The sequence below is a fragment of the Bufo gargarizans genome, chromosome 2, assembly GCF_014858855.1.
Source record: "Bufo gargarizans isolate SCDJY-AF-19 chromosome 2, ASM1485885v1, whole genome shotgun sequence".
Lineage (NCBI taxonomy): Eukaryota > Metazoa > Chordata > Amphibia > Anura > Bufonidae > Bufo > Bufo gargarizans.
Genome location: NC_058081.1, coordinates 338,090,734 through 338,110,988, shown reverse-complemented (window position 1 = coordinate 338,110,988; position 20,255 = coordinate 338,090,734). Strand labels below are relative to the sequence as shown.

At 45.4% G+C, this 20,255-nt stretch overlaps 1 protein-coding gene across 2 annotated transcripts in view; it reads right to left on the bottom strand.

The window, feature by feature from the left end:
- LOC122925943 (tetratricopeptide repeat protein 41-like) overlaps window positions 1–20,255 on the bottom strand; it is an 86,635-nt gene that overhangs the window by 37,293 nt on the left and 29,087 nt on the right. For both annotated transcript variants that reach the window (XM_044277287.1, XM_044277288.1), the window contains 4 exons: window positions 14,131–15,025; window positions 8,931–9,096; window positions 3,431–3,636; window positions 178–341 (listed from right to left, as the gene is read on the bottom strand). In XM_044277287.1, the coding sequence (XP_044133222.1) occupies window positions 178–341; window positions 3,431–3,636; window positions 8,931–9,096; window positions 14,131–14,914 (1,320 nt within the window). In that variant the 5' untranslated portion in view covers window positions 14,915–15,025. The remainder of the gene's footprint in view (window positions 1–177; window positions 342–3,430; window positions 3,637–8,930; window positions 9,097–14,130; window positions 15,026–20,255) is intronic.

Here is a 20,255-nt window from a genome sequence, read left to right as displayed (position 1 = left end):
AAATTTTACATCCAAAAACTATATAATCTGCTGTAAAGACTATGCTACTCTATGTAAATCACCATAACAATGAAGGATGCTGGGACATGTGGGCTCAGCATCTGCAATTTTTTTTATAAAAAATGGGCTAAGATATAAGACGTAACTCTAGATCTATAGTAGACATAAGAGCTATACCTGCTGTGCATTTATACCATGAATTCCCGATAGCTCATCCACTCCATCCAGAACAAGGACACATGGTTTTAGGGCAACAGATGCCAGGAAAGCCTCCACAAGCAGTGGGAATTCCCACAAGTCATTAATGTTCTCGCTGGAATAAAAATCATCCACCTGGATACCTGAATAATGATGAGCCCAGAATGAATACGTGTTTATGACAATTTACTATAGAAATGAATACAGGAGGTTGTTAATGCCTTGAAGAGGTTTCCGGATTCTAGATATTGATCAGATCACCTATCATCAATTCAGATCATGGGAGTCCAACACCCGGCACCCCTACTGATCAACTGTTTGGAGAAGCCCCTGGAGCTAACACTTTAATGGGGGCGAAGCTGCATTAACTTGACATGGCAACTACACAGTGGATGGAGCCTTCAGCCTTCATCTGTGTTATTTCTGGTGAAGCTGCTGAGAACAGCTCATCTGTGAAGATGTTGGGTGTTAGACTCTCATGATCTGATACTGATGACCTATCCTAAGGATAGGTAATCAATATCTTGAGCATAGACAACCTCTTTAACACCTTCCTATATCTAACTTATACAGAAGCAGCTAGGTTTCATTTTTTTTTTCATCCTAACTTTGCAAGAGCCATAACTTTTTTACTTTTCCGATCACATAGCTGTATGAGGACTGTTTTTGCAGGACAAGACATTTTTGGCACCATTTAACTTAAGAAATTGTGGGGTGAAATTTAAAAAACAAACAAACACAATTCCATCTTTGTTATTGGCTTTGCAGTGTTCAATGTGTCACAGGCAGGGCTTCCTAGGAAGATTATAATGCCAGACTTGACAGCCTTCAGAAGACTCTGGCTGCCATGAGAACCAAAAGGAAGCCCATGATTTTGCGGTGTGGGGGGAATCGAAGACAGACAGAGCCGAAGGTGTCACAGGAGACACATTTATATGGATCTTTACAATAGTAATTGCACAAAGAATGATCTAGTCATTTACAAAAAGCAGTGCTTTAAAGGGGATGTCCCAGCTGGACTACCACTTCTAAGAATCAGGCCTGGGATTCTTCTGTTGACGGCAGATCTGGCTTCCTTAAAGGGGTATTCCAGGATAGTGGATAAATACTAGATTGTGGGGGTCCTACCTCGTGGACCCCCTCTGATCACAAGAACGGGAGCCCCATACCCTGTAGAGCCACCTGAAATTAACGGAGCGGCTCCATTTATTTCTATGGGAGTTGTGGAGCGCTGTACTTGTCTATCTCTAGAACTGCCATAGAAATGAATGGCGTGGCCATGCACATAATCGACGGGACTCTTGGCTCAACTGAGTACCCCTTTAAGCTCTGACAAGCTGTTACCTACAGGGGAGGCTCCATGCTGCCACTCAGATGACTAGGCATGCATGTACTACATGGATGCATTGACTCCAACACAATGGGAGCCAATCTAGCAGTTGCTCTCCACCCTGGCTGATATGACGTGCATATGCTCTAATACAGCATATGGAAGGCTGTTGCCAATATGTGACAACCAGAGGCTCCAGAAAGCAGGCAGATGCAGTATTTTACCACGGTCTATAATTACTGCCTACACAATAAGAACTATGAGTGTATATAGATTGTGAGCCCCACTGGGGACAGCAAGCGATGATAATGTCTGTAAAGGGCTGCGAAATATGTTGGCGCTATATAAGCAAATAAAATATGGATGAATACAATCGATGTAGTAGTGCTGGTGGAGGCTTTTTGGATCCTGGTCAATAGGTTTTCCCACACAGCATTTTTCATTAGGATATTGGCATGTATTCCGCACCAAAATCCACATGAAATCTAAATCCCATTGCTTTTAATGTGTATCTGCGAGTGTGTTCCCATTCCTACATCCATGGGTTTTCTTATGTCGCTGCTTATCACGGATTCCACACAGAACCCATGCTGGGTTTGGTAAATGCAAATTAGTCCCACTGAATGAGCCTAACCCGTGTGTGGGCACATGGAAAATCAAACTACAAAATCATAGCAGAAGTCGGGGGGGTCACCCTCGGATTTCTGCCATTGACTCCACATTGGATTTTCCACATACAAACGCATGTGAAAAATCGCCACCCTAACCTGAGATTAAAATTCTGGATAACATGGGAAAGAAATGTTAGAATTCTGCTAACTAAAAAACGGCAGCAGTGCGAATCCCTCTCCTGTCCTTGACTCCATACTGATGACTCCTATATGAATGCATATATAATCCCAAACAGCAGTTGCAGTCTTGGCCACTGTGTTTTCGTTCATTCACTGACAGCAAATATAAGCAGCAATAAAGAGTAAAGAACTTTAGAAAGTTTCCTTAAAGGGAACCTGTCACCGGGATTTTGTGTATAGAGCTGAGGACATGGGTTGCTAGATGGCCGTTAGCACATCCGCAATATCCAGTCCCCATAGCTCTGTGTGCTTTTATTGTGTCAAAAAAACAATTTGATACATATGCAAATTAACATAAAAGAGTCATATCTTACTTGTGTGACCAGAGAAGAGTCATATTTTCAAGCTCTGACTCATCTTAGGTTAATTTGCATATGTATCAAATCGGTTTTTATACACAATAAAAGTACACAGAGCTATGGGGACTGGGTATAGCGGATGTACTAGCAGCCATCTAGCAACCCATGTGCTCAGCTCTATACCCAAAATCCAGGTGACAGGTTCCCTTTAAGGCAAAAGCTGAGCTTTGTTTTAAAAGTAACTGCCATTCTATTTTTATTTTTGTAATGTATGGGGGCAGTAATACTGGCCATTTTTGTAATATACTTTAATTACTGAACTAGTATATTTTTTTATTAGAAAAATAGCTGTAAAGTGGCCCATTTTGAGCCTTAGCGACGCTCCTCTGTCTTCTGTTTACATAAAAGTGGAGACTTGCTAACACTGACTGTGTTATGTAAACAGAAGACAGAGGAGCGTTGCTGAGGCTCAAAATGGGCCACTTTAGAGCTATTTTTCTAACAGAAATGTACGATTTCAATAATTAAAGTATATGACAAAAACGATCAGTATCACTGCCCCTATACATTACACAAATGAATATAGAACGGCAGTTACACTTTAAAGCCCAAAGTACATCAATTACCATTTATCTCAACAGATATTTGAGGTAAATGTTATGTTTATTATAGGGTACTCATTAATTTATTACCTATTCAGGTCATACATTAAATTAGCATTACAGAATTGTATGAATGCTAATAATAGTTACCAAAATAATCACACTGTAGCAAAATGATGCAATGTCGCATGAAGCTCAAGATGTCATCGCTTCGTCCACTACTTCCCACAAAATAAGAGATTACTGAAACATTGGGGTTGTATCTTCTAAATGAGTGCAGCCATTGGGCCACTGCTGTTGACTTTCCACAGCCTCTGGCTCCATGCAGTAACAGAATGGACTTCTCAGTTTCCAACCTGTGGCCAGAGACAGAAAGTGGGTCCACAGGTTAGTGTTTGTTGTACTAGTATGCCATTAAGAAAAATATATAAAGCTACAAAATCCACTTGCAAAACGTTCTGCATTCTTGGTGCTAATAACATATTTGCAATTAAATAACCTGAAAGGAAAATATCCCAACTGATCAAAACTGGCCTTGTTTCCCACAGCAACCAATCACAGCTTTAATTTTTCTGTAGCAGTTTAGGAAATTAAAAGGGCTTTCCGAAACTTTCCACAGATGACCTATCCTCTGGATCAGTGCTTGAAGTTCACAGCTTTTCCTAGGCCATGTGACGTCACGCTCATCGGTCAGATGGCCTAGGCGCAGAATGAAGTGAAAGGGACATGTCCTATCTTCTGCCTACATTTAGTACCTTTATGGTACTGCAGCAAAAAAAACGTATTTGTTGCTGAAACGCTGCAGATTTGAAGCAAATTCTACTCTTTGCACTGGAATAGGTGAAATCTGCACTTTGTGCCAAAATTCTGAAGGAAATAATTCACAAATTTTGCTGCATGCTATTGTTTGTGCCAAAAATTGTGACTTTATGTAATTATACGTTTTTCTCACCACTTTTAAAAAGTGGGTGGGAAAGTGGGCATGGCTGTCTATGTTAATTATGCACATGCCAGATTTATCAGTTACAACTAGGCTTGAGCGAATCGACCTTCGGATCATAGATCCGAAATCGATTAGTTCAAAGACTTCGTTGTTAATGCTGTTTAAGTACAGCATTAAAATGTATTGGCTCTGTGGAGCCAAAGTTCAGGTCGCCCAAAGTCATGCGAGACTTCAGTGAATTACTACTGTATTCATATCTGTGTACTTAAAACAATTTAAAATAGTTGGCTTTGGTACCGAGGTACCAGCCAGTACCAAAGTCCACCTCCGATTCCTATTGTATATTGTTTTTAAATACGCAAATATGAATACAGTAGTAATTCACTGAAGTCTTGCGCGACTTCAAGAGAGACGAAGTTTGGCTCCACAGAGCCCATACATTTTTAATGCTGTGAGGAAACAGCATTGACATCGAAGTTTTTGAACAAATCGACTTAGGCCTCTTTCACACTTGCGTTGTCCGGATCCGGCGTGTACTCCACTTGCCGGAATTACACACCGGATCCGGAAAAACGCAAGTGTACTGAAAGCATTTGAAGACGGATCCGTCTTCAAAATGCGTTCAGTGTTACTATGGCAGCCAGGACGCTATTAAAGTCCTGGTTGCCATAGTAGGAGCGGGGGAGTGGTATACTTACAGTCCGTGCGGCTCCCGGGGCGCTCCAGAATGACGTCAGAGCGCCCCATGCGCATGGATGACGTGCCATGCGATCATGTCATCCATGCGCCTGGGGCGCCCTGACGTCACTCTGGAGCGCCCCGGGAGCCGCACGGACGGTAAGTATGCTGCTCCCCACTACACTTTACCATGGCAAACAGGACTTTAGCGTCCCGGCAGCCATGGTAACCATTGAGAAAAAGCTAAATGTCGGATCCGGCAATGCGCCGAAACGACGTTTAGCTTAAGGCCGGATCCGGATCAATGCCTTTCAATAGGCATTCATTCCGGATCCGGCCTTGCGGCAAGTCTTCAGTTTTTTTGGCCGGAGCAAAAAGCGTAGCATGCTGCGGTATTTTCTCCGGCCAAAAAAGGTTCCGTTCCGGAACTGAAGACATCCCGATGCATCCTGAACGGATTTCACTCCATTCAGAATGCATTAGGATAAAACTGATCAGGATTCTTCCGGCATAGAGCCCCGACGGAACTCTATGCCGGAAGACAATAACGCAGGTGTGAAAGAGCCCTTAGGATCTATGATCTAAAGGTCGATTCAGTGAAGCCTAGATGAAACTATTTAAAAAGTCACAAAAATGGTGCAATCTTACTCCAATAGGGGAATGGCATAAAAACTATTTAGAGTATCATCTGTGGGAAAAAGCAAAATGTTAAAAGATGCACCAGATTTATCAAATAATGTGAGATGCAGGAGCATTGCTAGCAGGGCAGACCATGCGACTGCTATGGGGCCCAGGGCAAGAGGAGGCCCAGTCGTAGTTGGGATTATCTCCTCTTCTACTGGAGGTAAAAACTTGGTAAGGACTCTACCGTCTAAAGCAGGCATGCTCAACCTGTGGCCGTCAACCTGTTGTAAAACTACAACTCCCACCATGCTCTGCTGTAGGCTGATAGCTGTAGACTGTCCGGGCATATTGGGAGTTGTAGTTTTGCAACAGCTAGAGGGCCGCAGGTTGAGCATCCCTGGTCTAAAAGAATAACTTTTTGCAAATGAGGCAGTGGAAAAATGGCAGAAACACTTCTGTCCTGTGAGGGGGGCCTGGTTTGATTCTCGCTATGGGGTCCTTACTTCTCTACGTACACCACTGGTTGCTAGGTTAAAACATTCTGGACCTGGGACCCAGATGTTTTTTCCCAGGCCCCGAATGTACTGCCTGACAGATAGATACAATTGTATTGTCGTTCTCAGGATGGCAATACAAATAGGGTGGCCAGTCGTCCGGTTTTAGGCCCGACAATCCGGCTTTCAGACTTCCTGTCCTCCGTCTGGGCATGGGGCCTGGACGGATGCAGGGATGTCCTCCTTTTCAGTAGCTCACGCAGCAGCATTGCGCTATCTGAGTGTGAGCTACAACTACAAACTGACTGACTAACAGGTTTCTCTCACCTCCAGTCAGTCACTTGAGCCCACAGACATGGCTCCCTGGGGCTGACAGAGGGGGAGAGAAGCACCCCGCGCTGCCCTAGCTCACCTTCCCGTGTGAAAGTTCTCTCCCCCACCCTTTTTTTTGGGGCAGGCGATGGGGGCGTGGCTTCATGGAGCAGGGTGTGGTTTTCCATTTGGCTTAGCAGTTTGGGGGCGTAGCTTTCTGGCGTGAAGCCAGTGGCCACCCTAAATACAATTGAATCTAATGCACTAGAAGAGCTGAAGGACCTGTGATGACATCACAGTCCATGTGATCAATGCTGAAGGCAGTGGTTGAGAAGGACCTGCGATGATGATACTATCATGTGACCAGTGCAGGAGAGGATAGTGCTCAGCAGTCAAGAGGAGAAGTCCTGGGGAAGAAGCTGTGGTGAGGTCTGTTAGAGTAATGCTGGGAATTGTGGTTATTTAACTGGGATTATATGTTAGGGCCAGGGAGAGATGTTATTTACATGGGACTGTATGTTGGAGTGATGTTATTTGAAGGCGGCTGAGGAGGGAGTGATGTTATTTACATGGGACCGTATGTTGAAAGCGGCTTGAGAGGGGTTGATGTTATTTACTGTATATTGAAGGGGCTGAAGGAAGGGGAGTTGTGTTATTTACATGAGACTGTATTTTGAAGGGGGCAGGAGAGATGGTGCAATGTTATTTACATGGCACTCTATGTCGGAGGGAGGGAAATAATGTTATTTAGATAGGACTGTATGGTGGAGGGGCTGAGGAATTATCATTTCTGAGGACACTAAAGGGAGGAATATAACTACAGGGGGCACTTCAGGGCAAGCATTATAACAGTAGGGGGGCAGTATAAATACTGGGAGCAATCTAGGGGCATTTTAAATACAGGGGACATTAGGTGTTGTTACTACTGGGGGGTCTATTGGAGTGACTTAGGCTACTTTCACACTAGCGTTCTGCTGTCCGCTCGTGAGCTCCGTTTGAAGGAGCTCACGAGCGGACCCGAACGCCTCCGTCCAGCCCTGATGCAGTCTGAATGGAGCGGATCCGCTCAGACTGCATCAGTCTGGCGGCGTTCAGCCTCCGCTCCACTCGCCTCCGCACGGCCAGGCGGACAGCTGAACGCTGCTTGCAGCGTCCAGCTGTCCGCCTGGCCGTGCGGAGGCGTGCGGATCCGTCCAGACTTACAATGTAAGTCAATGGGAACGGATCCGCTTGAAGATGACACCATATGGCTCAATCTTCAAGCGGATCCGTCCCCCATTGACTTTACATTGAAAGTCTGAACGGATCCGCTCAGGCTACTTTCGCACTTAGACATTTTTCTAAGTTATTAATGCAGACGGATCCGTACTGAACGGAGCCTCCGTCTGCATTAATATGATCGGATCCGTTCAGAACGGATCCGATCAAGCGCAAGTGTGAAAGTAGCCTTATAGATCCGCCTTATTTCTACTAAGAGCACTATGGGGGGCCTTATTACTACTGAGGGGTCTGCAGAGAGCTTTATTACCACTGGTGGAACAATAGGGAGCCTTATTTTTACTCTGTGAGGGCATGATTAATACTGCAGGGCTTTTCTACTAATGGAGGCACTCTTGGGGCGCATAATGACTGTAGGGGGCAGTATTACTAATGAGGGCATTCTAGAAGAGAATTTCTATTAGTGGGACTTTGAGGAGCACTATTACTACGGGCGGGGACTATCTGTATGGCACTAATTTTTCTTCAGGATAGTATTTGGGGGTATTGGGGAGCACAGCGAGCAGCAGGATAACACTGTTGGGACTCCAGGTTGGGGAATGATAGAAAAGTGAGGAAGCTTAGATGTCTGTTTGTCAAACTCTGCAGAGACGAGATGCAGCTGAAAGAAGTTGTCCGGACCGAATGGAGAAGATGATGACAGAGAAGATCTACATCAGAGGAGACGTCACCTGGGAGGCCTGGATGTGAGAGGTATGTGCTGCTGTATAGCAAGTACACTAAAATGTCTTTAGTGCTAGAGCAGTAGTGGCAAACCTATGGCACGGGTGCCAGAGGCGGCACTCAGAGCCCTCTTTGTGGGCACCCCCACCCTAGAAAAAGTCTATGGTGTACCAATATGCCTTAGACTCTTCCTGTCATTCATCAGCGCAGGGTGCACTATGAATGGCACAGGCAGCGCACTGAATGTAGGCAGGTTATTATAGCTAAGGGATAAAGTACATGGAAGATATACTATATTGGACTGTAGTATTCAGGGTAAATTGCCGTGTTGGCACTTTGCGATAAATAAGTGGGTTTTGGGTTGCATTTTGGGCACTCGGTCTCTAAAAGGTTCACCATCAATGTGCTAGAGTGTCCGGGGGTGGAGAGGGGTTTGGTTGGGGGGTAGACTTAGGGAATTGGGCTATATGCATTGGGGCTTGTGCCCCGGATCTTTTGAGTCCCTAGCAACGTCCCTGGGGAGATGTTTGATAAAAGTGGCATAAATGTTGTCAATGCAAAAATGAATTAAAAAATTCCCCTCATGACAAATTCCCTCACAAAAAGCAGGTAAAAAAAATCAGTGAGATGAAGGCTTCTTTCAGTGCAAGATACCCACCTTGAAGATGCACTGGCACTATCTGTCTGCTCATTTGTCAGGTGCCCACATGCAAACGTATCCAAATCCGTGAAGAGCTTGTTTAACCCTTGTGAGGCCACAAACTCTTTGCAAAGACGTTCAGCGTATGCTTGGTGGTAGGCTTGTGCAAGGTTGTGTTCATGACCTTAAATACACATAGTACGGAACATTATCTCGCTGCCAGACAAATAATTCCAGCCTAAATCATGGAAAAGCTTATCAAAATGTGCAAACTCTGCTCCCTGATTAGATGCAAGGACCAGCATTACCTACCTTGTGCTGAACTGTAATACATCAAAAACTTTAATATTTCATAGCATGTAGAACAAAATGCACAGGGCTGGGAAATACATGGACAGGATTTCTAGAAAACTGTGGTCAGTGAACTAATGCAACAGAGGGTGAAATCTGGGGCGAACCTGAAACAAATTCACTTAGGCCTCTTTCAGACGAGCGTGTCCTGTGCGGAAATCCCATTCAGTGTGTGAGCGTGATTTTCTGTCATGGACACTGCTTGTTTTGCAGAAGGGCATGGCATTATAATGATTTATAATGCTGTGTGTCTCTGCGTGACCTGTAACTACTGAATTCTATGTACATAAAGCTGTCAGTATAAGGCCTCATGCACACGACCTCTGTCCTATTTTTTTCCGGACAACGGTTCACGGACCCATTCAAGTCAATGGGTCCGTGAAAAAACACGGATGCACACAAGATTGACATCTGCGTCCATGATCCGTGGCTGTGGGCTACTTTCATACAGACGGATCCGAAGATCCGTCTGCATAAAAGCTTTTTCAGAGCCGAGTTTTCACTTCGTGTAATGGGGACGCTTCAAGTAAGAATATACTGAGAGAACTGTGTACATGACTGCCCCCTGCTGCCTGGCAGCACCTGATCTCTTACAGGGGGCTGTGATCCGCACAATTAACCCCTCAGGTGCCGCACTTGAGGGGTTAATTGTGCATATCATAGCCCCCTGTAAGAGATCAGGGGCTGCCAGGCAGCAGGGGGCAGACCCCCCTCCCTCCCCAGTTTTAATTTAATTCGTGGCCAGTGCGGCCCCCCCTCCCTCCCTCTATTGTATTAATTTCATTGGTGGCCAGTGTGCGTCCTCCCCTCTCCCCCCAGCCCACCCCCCCCCCCCCCCCCCGATCATTGGTGGCAGCGGAGAGTTCCAATCGGAGTCCCAGTTTAATCACTGGGGCTCCGATCGGTAACCATGGCAACTACTACTGCAGTCCTGGTTGCCATGGTTACTTAGCAATATTAGAAGCATCATACTTATCTGCTGCGCTGTCTGTGACCGGCCAGGCGCTCCTCCTACTGGTAAGTGACAGATCATTAAGCAATGCGGCGCACAGACCTGTCACTTACCAGTAGGAGGAGCTCCCGGCCGGTCACGGACAGCGCAGCAGGTAAGTATGATGCTTCTAATATTGCTAAGTAACCATGGCAACTAGGACTGCAGTAGCGTCCTGGTTCCCATGGTTACCGATGGGAGCCCCAGCGATTAAACTGGGACTCCGATCGGAACTTTCCGCTGCCACCAATGATCGGGGGGGGGGGGGGGGGCACACACTGGCCACTAATGAAATTAATACAATAGAGGGAGGGAGGGGGCCGCACACTGGCCACCAATGAAATTAATACAGTAGAGGGAGGGGAGGCCGGGAGGGGGGGGGGGGGGGCGCACTGGCCACCAATGAAATTAATACAGTAGAGGGGGGGGGGGGTACGCACTGGCCGCCAATGAAATTAATACAGTAGATGAAATTAATACAGTAGAGGGAGGGAGGGGGGAGGCCGCACTGGCCACCAATGAAATTTAAATTGGGGAGGGAGGGGGGTCTGAGGCACCTGAGGGGTTAATTGTGCGGATCACAGCCCCCTGTAAGAGATCGGGTGCTGCCAGGCAGCAGGGGGCAGTCATGTACACAGTTCGTAGTATATTCTAACTTGAAGCGTCCCCATCACTATGGGAACGCCTCTGTGTTAGAATATACTGTCAGATCTGAGTTTCACGATCTAACTCAAATCCGATGCTTCAAGTTAAAATATACCATCAGATTGGAGAAAACTCCGATCCGATGGTATAATAGAGACTCCTGACTTTACATTGAAAGTCAATGGGGGAGGGATCCATTTGCAATTGCACCATATTGTGTCAACGTCAAACGGATCCGTCCCCATTGACTTGCATTGTAAGTCAGGACGGATCCGTTTGGCTCCGCACGGCCGTGGTTCCTCCGAAAATCAAGGAAGACCGACGGAAGAAAAAAAACTGACACGGAAATAGTTTTTGCTGACCGCAAAAAAAAAGGGTCCGTGTGCATGAGGCCTAATTCTGTAGCAGTAAGGTCATGCAGAGACACACAGCATTATAAATCATTATAATGCCATACGCTGCTGCGAAACGAGCAGTGTTCATAACAGTAAATGACACCCACACACGGAGGGTGAATCCTGCACAGGACATGCTAGTCTGAAAGAGGCTTTGGGGAGATTTATCAAAACCGGTTTAAAGGAAAACTGGCTTAGTTGTCCATAGCAACCAATCAGATTCCACCTTTCATTTTTCAAAGAAGCTCTGAAACATCAAAGGTGGAATCTGCTATGAGCAACTAAGTCAGTTTTCCTTTATAACAGTTTTGATAAGTCTCCTTCACTGTGTTTTATAGTAGCAGCAAAGTTGATAAGGCATTTTTGATGGAATAATAATAAAGCCTAGCTTAAGCTGTATTTGAAAAACACTGGGAAATCAATGTTAAGGGTTATTAGCACACCAGTGTTTCCGGTATGGACACCTACATTATGCAATCATATTGAAAGCATGCAGCAGCCAATCAATGCTCTTATTCCCCCTATTACTGGTAGTAGCACTGACTGTGTGAATATATTTCCCGATTTCCCATGACCACTAGTGACAATCCCTTTAATCCCTCTCTACGTCCTGAGGGCTAATCTGTGACTGTTAGGCCTCATGCACACGACCGTTGTGTGCATCCGTGGCCGTTGTGCCGTTTTCCGTTTTTTTTCACGGACCCATTGACTTTCAATGGGTCCGTGGAAAAATCGGAAAATGCACCGTTTGGCAGCCGCATCCGTGAGCCGTGTTTCCTGGCCGTGAAAAAAATATGACCTGTCCTATTTTTTTCACGGCCAACGGTTCACGGACCCATTCAAGTCAATTCAACCCCCCCCCCCTCCCTCTATTGTAATCATCATCGGTGGCAGCGGAGTAGAAGATTTTCATACTTACCTGGCTGCTGGCTGCTGCGATGTCTGCGTCCGGCCGGGAGCTCCTCCTACTGGTAAGTGACAGGTCTGTGCGGCGCATTGCTGTCACTTACCAGTAGGAGGAGCTCCCGGCCGGACGCAGACATCGCAGCAGCCAGCAGCCAGGTAAGTATGAAAATCTTCTACTCCGCTGCCACCGATGATGATTACAATGGGGGGAGGGAGGGGGGTGGGGGGGTGCGCACACTGGCCCCAATGTATTAAAACAATAGAGGGAGGGAGGGGGGGTTGGGGGGGCGCGCGCACACTGGCCCCAATGTATTAAAACAATAGAGGGAGGGAGGGGGGTTGGGGGGGCGCGCGCACACTGGCCCCAATGTATTAAAACAAGAGAGGGAGGGAGGGGGGGTTGGGGGGCGCGCGCACACTGGCCCCAATGTATTAAAACAATAGAGGGAGGGAGGGAGGGGGGTGCGCACACTGGCCACCAACGAGTTAACAACAGGGGAGGGGGGGCCCACTGGCCACCAATGAGTTAAAAACAGGGGGGGGGGGTCTGCCCCCTGCTGCCTGGCAGCACCTGCCAGGCAGCAGGGGGCAGTCATGTACACAGTTTTTTTGTATATTCTAACCTGAAGCGTCTCCATCACCATGGGAACGCCTCTGTGTTAGAATATACTGTCGGAAATGAGTTTCACGATGTAGCTCATATCCGACAGTATATTCTAACATAGAGGCGTTCCCATGGTGATGGGGACGCTACAAGTTAAAATATACCATCGGATTGGAGAAAACTCCAATCCGATGGTATAACAGAACTCCAGACTTTACATTGAAAGTCAATGGGGACGGATCCGTTTGAAATGGCACCATATTGTGTCAACATCAAACGGATCCGTCCCCATTGACTTGCATTATAATTCAGGACGGATCCGTTTGGCTCCGCAGGGCCAGGCGGACACCAAAACGACTTTTTTTTCATGTCCGTGGATCCTCCAAAAATCAAGGAAGACCCACGGACGGAAAAACGGTCACGGATCACGGACCAACGGAACCCCGTTTTGCGGACCGTGAAAAAAAACGTCCGTGTGCATGAGGCCTTAACTGAATCGTGTGGCTATGATGTCATTATTAGCTTGGAAATTTCTGGAAGTGGAGCAGTGACAGTTCATATGAGCGCAAGAACACAAGTCCATTTAACTGAATTCTTAGGGTACTGACACACGTCGCAGGTGCGCTGGATATTTCTTCAGTGAATCTGGCTGAAATCCACTGCGGTTTTAAGTCTGGAAACACTACGGATTTGCCGCCAATTTTATAGTGTGCATTGTAAATAGTGAAATCAGCAGCAGCTATCCACAAGCATGTCCTGGATTTAAAATCCACACCACGTGTCAAGTTACATGGAGATTTTTACAAAGTATGCTTTAGGCCTCCTGCACACTACCGTTTTTTTTCCCGTTTACAGGCCCTTTTTTTGCGTTCCGTATACGGAACCATTCATTTCAATAGTTCCGCAAAAAAAAAACTGAATGTACTCTGTATGCATCCCATTTCCGTTCCATTGAAAGAAAAATGGAACAATGGATCCGTAAAAAACGGACCAGAAAACACTGAAAAAGCCATACGGTCGTGTCCAGGAGGCCTTAAGGTGACCATAGGTCGCCAACCCCCCCCCCCCCTCCCCCCACACACACACACGTCCTCAGCATCTCATACATGTGCTCTCAATAGGGAGAGGGGGGAATAACCCACTGCCAAACACCTTACTAAATGGTCAACCAGTCCTGTCAAAATCAGTGTGTCTGGCCGACGTTCATCTAACGTATGAGCACCTTTAGTATTATAGGTACTTACAGCTGGCATCTACTAGAAAAAATAGCTTGTACTGTACGTCTTAGACCTTTTGCATATATACAAATATGAGTATATGACTGACCTATATTTACAGGTGTGGTGCTGAGGGGATATAGTTTCTCAATGACATCACACCAGTCTCTAAGAACCTGAGTCCCAAGATCTTCTTTTGTCTTGAAAAACCTCACAGGTAATCCTCTGTCCACAATGCTGACCTTAAGTTCCCATATCTTCAGTTCTTCCACTTCATTTTCACTTGCAAAAGATGATAGGACACTCCACTTGTCACTAGCTTGCTGTAATTTATCTTCTAGGTACTGATAGTCTCTAAAGTAGAAGTACTGAAATCGAGTATCCTGTAAAAGTAAAGCTTGAATGACCTCAAGTTCTGTGAAGCTACAAGACGTGTTACTTCCCTCTAAGACCCAAGGGTAGCCCCCATTAGCTGCCACTAGAAGATTCTGCTCTACGTCTGATAGACCATCAGCAGCAGAATCAGAGGATACTTGGGTCTGGCTCTCTTGCACACACTCCCCATAGGTATGACCAAGTATACATATAAGAAAGGGGGCCGAACTGTTAATATGATCCAAACTCAGCTTTAATTGCTCGCGTGTTATATGATGATGCACATGTGACTTAAAATCCACATTATCAGATCTATTTTCTTTTGGCCAATTGAGATCAATGGGTTGAAATGAAGTCCCTCTTGTGAAACAGAGATGGTCAAGCTGAGGGAATATTGCTTTGGCCAAATAGCTTCTCTCTTCTAGAAAATCTCTTGGTGTTGAACATATATATGGCCGGATGGGTGGTCTGCTGGTAAAATAATACTGATGATCTTTCCTTGTAGTAGGCTTTGGCATGGTACTTGGTGACTCCTTCACGAATAAGACAGGTGGTCAGTTCACTGGTGTTATTTGAATCACTATGGCTTTGAAAAGAGTTATTCACATTCTTCATCGACTAAAAAAAAACTGTAAAAAAAAAAAAAACGTTATACAGTCATACTGGGATAAAAGATTCATTTTGCATCTTAGATACAAGAGATGTGGCCAAATCATCTTTACCCCTCCATAAACAGTCACGTTCACGTAAGACTTTAAAATGTTGGCTATAATCATGAGAAATCCCATGTATCTTCCATTACTTCCCTATCCGGATATGATATAAACACACTAAAGAAGAAGCTGGGCAGCGCTACTTCTATCAAGCCTGTCCACATTAATATATTCACAATGCAACCACCCCTTGGATATTTGACAAAGGCACCGGACATTTAAAGGGAACCTGTCACCATGAAATGCACCCTCTTGCTTGAGGGTGTCAATGATGGCCTTCTGGACAGCAGTCAGGTCGGCAGTCTTACCCATGATTGCGGTTTTGAGTAATGAACCAGGCTGGGAGTTTTTAAAAGCCTCAGGAATCTTTTTCAGGTGTTTAGAGTTAATTAGTTGATTCAGATGATTAGGTTAATAGCTCGTTTAGAGAACCTTTTCATGATATGCTAATTTTTTTAGATAGGAATTTTGGGTTTTCATGAGCTGTATGCCAAAATCATCAATATTAAAACAATAAAAGGCTTGAACTACTTTGGTGTGTTGGTGTGTAATGAATCTAAAATATATGAAAGTCTAATGTTTATCAGTACATTACAGAAAATAATGAACTTTTTCACAATATGCTAATTTTTTTAGAAGGACCTGTAGTACCACGCTGGAATTCAGAGAGCTCTTTAGAATGAGTGATTGTTTCACAAATGTGTGTAAAGACAGACTGCATAAAGAACCTGCATTCAATGACTAAACGGGGCTGTATCACAAAAAATGTATTTTGTAATGGTATGTAATTAAAAAATTTGTATAATCAATTAGCTATTCAATGAAATGTACATGTATAGCGCCACCTGCTGTTTGTTCTTTTCCTTATTTTCAATCCACCACACTATTGTCCCAGTCATATCGTCTGTTAGAGGCTGCCATAGTTACAGCGGGAAAGCTGCAGCAAAAGGGACAAACACCCTGAGCTGCCAGTCTGAAATAAATCTAACAGAACAATTGTCATGTCCTACATGATGACTGATTTTCAGTTTTTACATCAATCATAGCATAACCCCTTTAATAGGTGTGTCCCAATGCTTTTGTTCATATAGAGCAGGGATGGCCGCCAACCTGTGGCTCTCCAGCTGTTGTAAAACTACAACCATCCCTGATATAGAGTCTGATAGGTGCCATTTCCACTTCCAAGATCCTATCTATTGGAAGAATGGCATCCCCTTCTCCCCTGTGTCCAGAAAGGAAGAGACCATGAATGCATGCTTGTCTCTCCACGGTAGTTTATCTGAGGCACCGCTCCATAGCCATACATTGTGTCCTTGCTCTGCTTTGTGGCATGGCATTGCGGGACCCAAGTACCCATATAGAAGAACGACGGCAGAAAAAAGACCACATGGCCCATCTATTCTGCACTTATATTATTTTCTATTTATTATCTCTCAAGGAGCCCAAGCATTTTAAATATCTGCCTCCCAAGCGACTGCTATTTCTCCCGACTCCCCAATACACAGGCTCGGTCGGCTGAGTATGCATGTGTTGTCACTGTGGAAAGAGGAGGAAGCCACTGTCGGGAACTTCTGGTGGCAGCTTATCTCCTGGAAGAACAAAAGAATGGGGTGAAAGATTTCAATTTGCTCGATCCTTCGCTTGAACGTCATCTGTCAGGGAAGGATCGGGACCTCTCTATACACATTAGATTGGCAGTCAGTCCTGCCGAAAAAGGTGGGTTTGGCCAACGATACAAGTGTATGGGGGCCTTTAGTAAAGAAATGTTTATCTTAGGCATGTGTAAATTTGCTGACTTTTCTTCTTTTCCTACCACATCTGCTGGAAGTTTGTTCCAAGCATTTTTTACTGTTTCAGTAAAATAATGGAGGAATCCAATATTCATGGCGTCCAGTGTCTGGAGGGGTGAGGTGGCAACTCCAGATAATCATCACTAGTCTAAGGGCTCTCACACTCTTATCTCACTGTGATTTTGTAGTAAAAAGATCACAGAGGCGCACAGAGCATTATCAGTCATGTTACTGCTCCGTGTCTCTGCTGTCCGGTGCGGGGCTGCTCGTGTAAAAGGGCCATTAACCTATTCCAATATAAAGCACTCTCCCATTTCTTTTGAGCTACGGGAATCTACCACGAAGGCAGATGTCAGGGGAAAGAAGGTTAGGGCATGTTGGATTTCAATATCCCTGATACTTTATTCCCACCAGAGATAAGCCGCTGCCAGAGGTGTCTGGCAGCCGCTTATTCCCTTTTGCACATTAAAGAGGTTTTCCACAAAAAGTATCACTAGAAATTGACTGCTGGAACCCTCAGTGATGCCAAGAACAGAGGGTCCTGGAGCCCCCTCTCTGAACAGAGCAGTAGTGCTCATATTGGTCTACCGCTTTCACTTCTGAATCTCCCAGCATGCCCAGCTGGTTCAGTGTCTGTACAGAAGCTTGGTTTAGTGATTTTCATTATTGCAAATGAAAACTGTAATCAAATATTTAATACAGTATAGTGTAGTACATTATACAGTGATGGCTAACCTCCAGAACTCCAGCTGTGGTGAAACTACGACTCCCAGCATGCTCCATTCATTTCTATGGAGTTCTGAGAACAGTCAAGCAAGTGTGCATCTTGGGAGTTGTAGTTTTACCACAGCTGGAGTGCCGGTGGTTAGCCATCACAGCACTAGGAGTCGAGCTGTGCTGTGTGTTATAGGCACATCACTATTTGCAGAACTGTGAAGGCATCTCTGGACTATCCAGTTATGATTATAAACCCATAAAGCACAATCTATAATTAACTGTTATATTGATTAGGACCATGATGGACAGCCCAGGGGGAAAAGGCCAGGAACACTAAGACATAAGGGACCAGCCCATGATCCCAAGCTGTCTGATGGAGAGGTAAATTAGAGGGAATCGATTGCCTACGAGCTATAGGTGGGGGTGCCTGGGGGACTGCTTCTGTTGAAGTTGCACCAACCTTGGAACATCAATTATTGGGTGTGATTACAGCAAGGTGACTATTAACATAAATGGTTAGCCCAGATGACCGCGTAATGGCAATTTGCACATGGCATACAGTAGAAGTTTATTTTTTACACTAAACATTTTCACAAAGTTTATATGAAGGCATATCTGTAGTCAATGGGAGCAGCACTGTAGTAGCGAGCTTCCTCCACCACACTTCCAGTGAAGGAGCTACACAGAACAGCTGATTCATGGGGGTACATTGGGTCGGACCCAAATGATCAACTACGATCAGGGGTGTAGCTATAGGGGAAGCAGCAGCTTTGGGGCCCTGACCCAGAAGGGGCCCATCCAGGTGGAGGAGCACTAAAAGATTTTGTCAGGGCCCCATAAACAGTATTACACAATGAAATTATATACAGTGGCAGTATAGACGGATGGAACAGCTGCCGGGCCTGGTCTGAGAGAGCGATCTTTACTAGCCACAGGAATGGGGGCGGCATGACTGGAAGGGGTTGTGAAAAAGTTATTGGGGGAGGGGGGCCCCATTAAAAAATTTGCTGGGGGGCCCAGTCATTTCTAGCTACGCCACTGACTACAATCACTTGCTAAAGGCAGGACAGCCCCGTTAATCACTGAACTTAGGTTTCATTCAGTTCCATTGGCACAGGTGTATAAAATCCAGTACTAGCCATGCAGTCTGCCTTTACAAACTTTTGTGAAAGAATTGGTTGCTCTAAAGAGCTTTTTGAATTCCGGTGTGGTACTGTAATAGGGTGCCACCTCAAGTCAGTACATGACATTTCTTCCCTCCTAGATATTCCACCATCAACTGTAAGTGGTATTGTTGCAAAGCATAAGCATTTTGGAACCACAGAAATTAACCGTAAAGCAACAGAGCAGGGTCAACGAGTGCTGAGGTGCTTAGTGCATAAAATTCACCATTGCTCTCCTGACTCAGTAACTGCAGAATTCCAAACCTCCTCCGGCATCAACATAAGCACAAAAACTGTATGCCAGGAGCTCCATGGCTGAGCAGCTGCGTGCAAGCCTTAAAGGGAACCTGTCACCGGGATTTTGTGTATAGAGCTGAGGACATGGGTTGCTAGATGGCCGCTAGCACATCCGCAATACCCAGTCCCCATAGCTCTGTGTGCTTTTATTGTGGGAAAAAAATGATTTTATACATATGCAAATTAACCTGAGATGAGTCCTGTCTCTGACTCGTCTCACGTACAGGACTCATCTCAGGTTAATTTGCATATGTATCAAATCGTTTTTATTCAACAATAAAAGCACACAGAGCTATGGGGACTGGGTATTGCAGATGTGCTAGTGGCCATCTAGCAACCCATGTCCTCAGCTCTATACACAAAATCCCGGTGACAGGTTCCCTTTAAATCCTCCAAGCACAATGCCAAAAGTCAGATAGAGTGGTTTTAAAGCATGCAGCCACTGGACTATGGCAGTCTGATAGACGAGTCTAGGTTTGGCAAATACCAGGAGAACATGAGCTGCCTGACTACATTATGCCAACTGTAAAGTTTAGTGGCCTAGGTTCCTTAGTTCCAGTGAAGGAAAATCTTAGGGCTGTTTCACACGAGTCCATTGCGGGAATCACGCTCCGTGTGTGAGTGGGATCCTCCGCTCTGGACTTGCAGGAGCGCACGGCATTATCATGATTTATAATGCTATGTGTCTCTGCTTGACCGTATTTCTACAGAATCATACTGACAGCTTTATGTCACTACGATTCTGTGGAAAAAAGGCCATGCAGAGACACATAGCATTATAGTCCAGGCGGCAAGTCCAGAGCGGAGGATCACACTCGCACACAGAGCGTGATTCCCGTAATGGACTCGCTCGTGTGAAACAGCCCTTAATGTTTCAGCACACCAAGACATTTCGGACAATTGTATGCTTCAAGCTTTGTGGGAACAGTTTGGGGAATACCTTTTTCTGTTCCAGCATGACTGTGTCCCAGTGCATAAAGCAAGGTGCATAAAGGCATGGTTGGGTGAGTCTGATGGGAAAGAACCTGACTGGCCTACATAGAGACCTGACCACAACCCCATCCAACACCTTTGGGATGAACCAGAATGACATAACAAGTCCGGCCCTCTCATCTAACATCAGCTTTTGACTTCACAAATGAGCTTGTGGATGAATGGGCAAAAATTCCCAGATACCCT